This window comes from Sorex araneus, chromosome 2 (assembly GCF_027595985.1).
Source record: "Sorex araneus isolate mSorAra2 chromosome 2, mSorAra2.pri, whole genome shotgun sequence".
Classification (NCBI taxonomy): domain Eukaryota; kingdom Metazoa; phylum Chordata; class Mammalia; order Eulipotyphla; family Soricidae; genus Sorex; species Sorex araneus.
This window is the reverse complement of record NC_073303.1, coordinates 191338833-191342762: the sequence shown is the minus strand read 5'-3', so window position 1 is coordinate 191342762 and position 3930 is coordinate 191338833. Positions and strand designations below refer to the sequence as shown.

Below are 3930 nucleotides of genomic sequence, written 5' to 3'. Positions count from 1 at the left end.
ATAGTGCCGCATTGGAGGCTCCTTCAGGGTCAGGGGAATGAGACCCATCATTGTTACTGGTTTTGGCATATGAATACACCAAAGTTTCAAAGGGAGCTTGGGAGCTTGGGAGGCTCTCCTGTGTGGGCAGGAAACTCACAGTAGCTTGCTAGGCTCTCCCAGAGGGAGAACTAGGCCATAAGATGTCATGTCGTAAGGCAGTCCCTGGGTGTGACCTCCTAGCTACTGGGAGATGGGAAATCTGGGTGAAAAGAGGCCCAGTCCCTATCTGAGCAGACCTGGAGGTCTTAGGCCCAGGTCCCACACACCTGAGTTCCTCTGCCGGTTCCTTCATGTGTGAGGTTCATCCAAACAAGTGGAAAGGGGCTTGAGCATGGCTGTGGCTCAGCTCCAGAGGTCTTTGGTAACGGAAACTCTGTTCAGAGCGGGGAGAGAAACTAAAGTCCATCCCCTCCGAGGGACCCCAGGGAAGACAGCCAGGCACGGGGGCAAGAGACTCTCTCTCTCTCTCTCTCTCTCTCTCTCTTCTCTCTCTCTCTCTATATATATATATGTGTATATTATATATACAAAAGCATATTTATGTATGTATATATATACGTATATATATCTCCACCTGGAAATTAACATCTAAATTGACAAAATTGAGTTTTTTTGAGAGGTAGATTGTTAATTTATCATCCAGTTGACTAGACTTAGCCTTTCAATTATTTGGTCTAGACTTGCTGTAAAGATAATTTTTAGAAGTAGTTAACTGACACTTAAATAAATATTTTTCTTCAATGCTGTGGTGTAGAGGGTCTCAATCATCAGCTGAAACACACACAAGAAACACTTAGGTTGGCCGAGATATGATTATAATGTCAAAACCTCCAGGGTTGCCAGTCAACTTCCTTGTAGATCTTAGACTTGCCAGCTCCCGCAATTACATGAGCCAATTTCTTAATGTAAAAATAAGAAATTGAAGGTAAGTACAATTTTCTTAAAATTACATAATTCATACATATGTTTATATACATTTGCATAATTATACATATTTTTATATGTAACCTATATCATTTCCTGGCCCCTGTTTCTCTGGAAGATACACCAAGATTTACTTGGCTTTTAAATGAAAGGACTTTTAATCCACAGGCAGTGTTTAGATTTTTAACCCTTGGGGAAGGTACTTAGACATTTACTGTATTGTTATTTCCCAAATTTATTTGTTTTCTCTTTGGTTCTTGGACCATACCTGGCAGTTCTCAGAACTTTCTCCTGATTGTTCCCCCAAGGATTTCTCTTAGCAGTGTTCAGGGCTTTCTCCTTTTTCTGCACCCAGGGGTTTCTCCTGGCTATGTTCAGAATACCAGGGACCAAATACAGGTGGGCTGTGTTCAAGGAAAGCACCCTATCTGCTATGCTATCTAATCCAGCCCACAAATTCATTTGTATGTATATATTCTGTTCAGTATTCATGTGCTTAACAATTAAAAAATAAACTTTGCAGATGTAGTTTCCTGATGAGAGTATAAAACATACACTGAAACCTAATAATTTCATTTATGTACCAATTCTATTTTGATCTGAGTAAAACTAATAAGGATTTAAAAAACTCTCATCTAAAATTTCATCATATGCTTCCCCCTTTTTTCATCCTTTTAGCCTCATAGAGAACCCTTTGAGAGATAACTTTTTTTTTTCGGGTCACACCCAATAATGCTCAGGGATTATTCCTGGCTCTGCACTCAGGAATTACTCCTGGTGGTGCTCAGGGTTGTTGGAAATCAAACGTGGGTCGGCCGAGGACAAGGCACATGCCCTATCTGCTGTGTTATCGCCCTAGCCCCCAAAGATAACTCTTTTTTTTGTTTGTTTGTTTAAAATGGAAGGTTTATTTGCTCAGTACACCAAATAGGATACAAGCACTGTCATGACAAATATACAGAAATAGGCAGATCAAAATAAGGCAGATCAAAATAAAACAGTAATTTAGTTTAGAATGAAGGAAAATCTCTTTAAGTGTTATGACAATATACTCCCAAGAAGAATATTTTCTGCAGTTAATTATACATTTCAATAAAATAAAGGGAAATGGATTAAATGGAAGTTAGCTCGCGACTTTTCCTTAAAAATAAAATTCCAACTCTATCAATCCATGCCAGTTAAACACTATCAACTAAAATTTCCAAGTGAGTGCAAGAGGAGATGAAGGAGTTAGTTACCTTTTTTGCTGGAGCAGTCCAGAGGAAAATGGTTACTACAAATACAGCAGGCAAACTGTTAAAACAGACTGATCTAGAACACAGGGGGCTAATTTCAGTCTCAGGATGTGCTAGACGCTCATCATTAGTATGGCACATTTTGGTCCATGATGTGGTTTGATGCTGACACAGATCCCAACTTGTTAGAGAAACTCGTTACTGATGCTTTTTTTTCCTTTTAAATACATGTATCTTAAAAAGCCAGGTATGCTTCCACAAAGGCAGATTTTCCCCAGAGGAGTTTACAGGAAGTAGTCGGGGGTACGCCTGGTAACATGAGGCTCTCCTCGGCGAGGTGCTGGGTCAAACTGAAGGAAGGAGTACTTCAAAGTATCGTCTAATTCCATGATAGCAGCCTGGTTCCCACAGCGGTAACAGTAATTGGGTGCGCTGAAGATGGTGACCACGTTCCGATCATGGCACCAATTGTAGCCCTCCATCACAGGTTGATGAGCACGAGAAACCAGTGTGAGACCATTGGCATGGTTAAATGTTTCAGAAATATCTTGTCCAAACGTGTAACCAGCACCACGGGGTGAAATGCCCCACCCTCCATGGTCATCTGGATCTGACCATAATAGATCACACATTGGGCCCTCATGTGGAACTTCCTGTAATCGATCCAGGGCTCTGATATGATCCAGTGTATCGATGGATGGAGAGAGGCCACCATGGAGGCAGAATATCTGTCCATCCACTAGTGCTGTAAGCGGAAGATAATCAAATAGATCTGTAAAATATTTCCAAACATTGGCATTTCCATATTTTCGTAAACATTCATCATAAAAACCATATACTTGGGTAATCTGTCGACTTTCATGGTTTCCTCTCAATATTGTAATGCGTTCTGGGTAACGCACCTTCAGTGCCACAAGGAGGGTCACAGTCTCCACGGAATAGTAGCCTCTGTCCACATAGTCTCCCATGAAGAGATAGTTGGTGTCTGGTGATTTCCCGCCGATCCTGAAGAGTTCCATGAGATCGTGGAACTGGCCGTGCACATCCCCACACACAGTGACAGGACAGCGCACTTCCTGCACATTTGATTCTTTCGTTAGAATTTCTTTAGCCTTCTCGCACAGCGTCCGCACCTGGCCCTCGCCCAGCTGCTTGCACTCGTGCAGCTGCTCCACCCACTGGTCCAGCTCCTTGGCGAAGGCCTTGTCGTCCATGGCGGCGCCCCCGCCCGCCGCGCGCCCCCCGCCCCGCGGGAGCTGCCCGACGCGGCGCGGTGCCCCAGGCGCGGCCCACGCAGCCCGGCCCGCCCTCCGCGCTTCCCAAAGATAACTCTTAAGGAGTTTGTGATATATGGAATAAAAATAACTTGAATATAAATATTCCTTATAACTGCAAATTGTGATTTAAAAGACCTTTATGATTCCTTTCCACCAATGCTTAATTCTGCTTATCAACCCCTTTGGGAGTTGCTTTGCCTTAGATAGTAAAGTGTTTAAGTTGAATAACTTCTACCCTATATATTGAAACTTAAATTTATTTTCAGATTCCAGTCTCCTAAGTCAGCTCAAGTGGAATCTTCCCTGCATTTGTAATTTAGAAAAGTACCAGGGAAAGGTCATTTAACACGAACGTCATTCCTCTGAGCACTCTTGTCATCCACACAGGGGTGACAAAGGACTGGTGCATATAGCTGGCCTGGACCCTACTACAAAGCCCTGCAGTTTTAGTC

At 42.8% G+C, this 3930-nt stretch overlaps 1 protein-coding gene across 1 annotated transcript; it reads right to left on the bottom strand.

Moving 5' to 3' along the window:
* Nucleotides 1-1981: 1981 nt before the first annotated feature.
* Nucleotides 1982-3510, bottom strand: LOC129402046 (serine/threonine-protein phosphatase 2A catalytic subunit beta isoform-like). The gene has a single exon (XM_055126478.1). It carries the CDS (start codon nucleotides 3413-3415, stop codon nucleotides 2486-2488), a length of 930 nt encoding a protein of 309 aa, XP_054982453.1. The 5' UTR covers nucleotides 3416-3510; the 3' UTR covers nucleotides 1982-2485.
* Nucleotides 3511-3930: the final 420 nt, after the last annotated feature.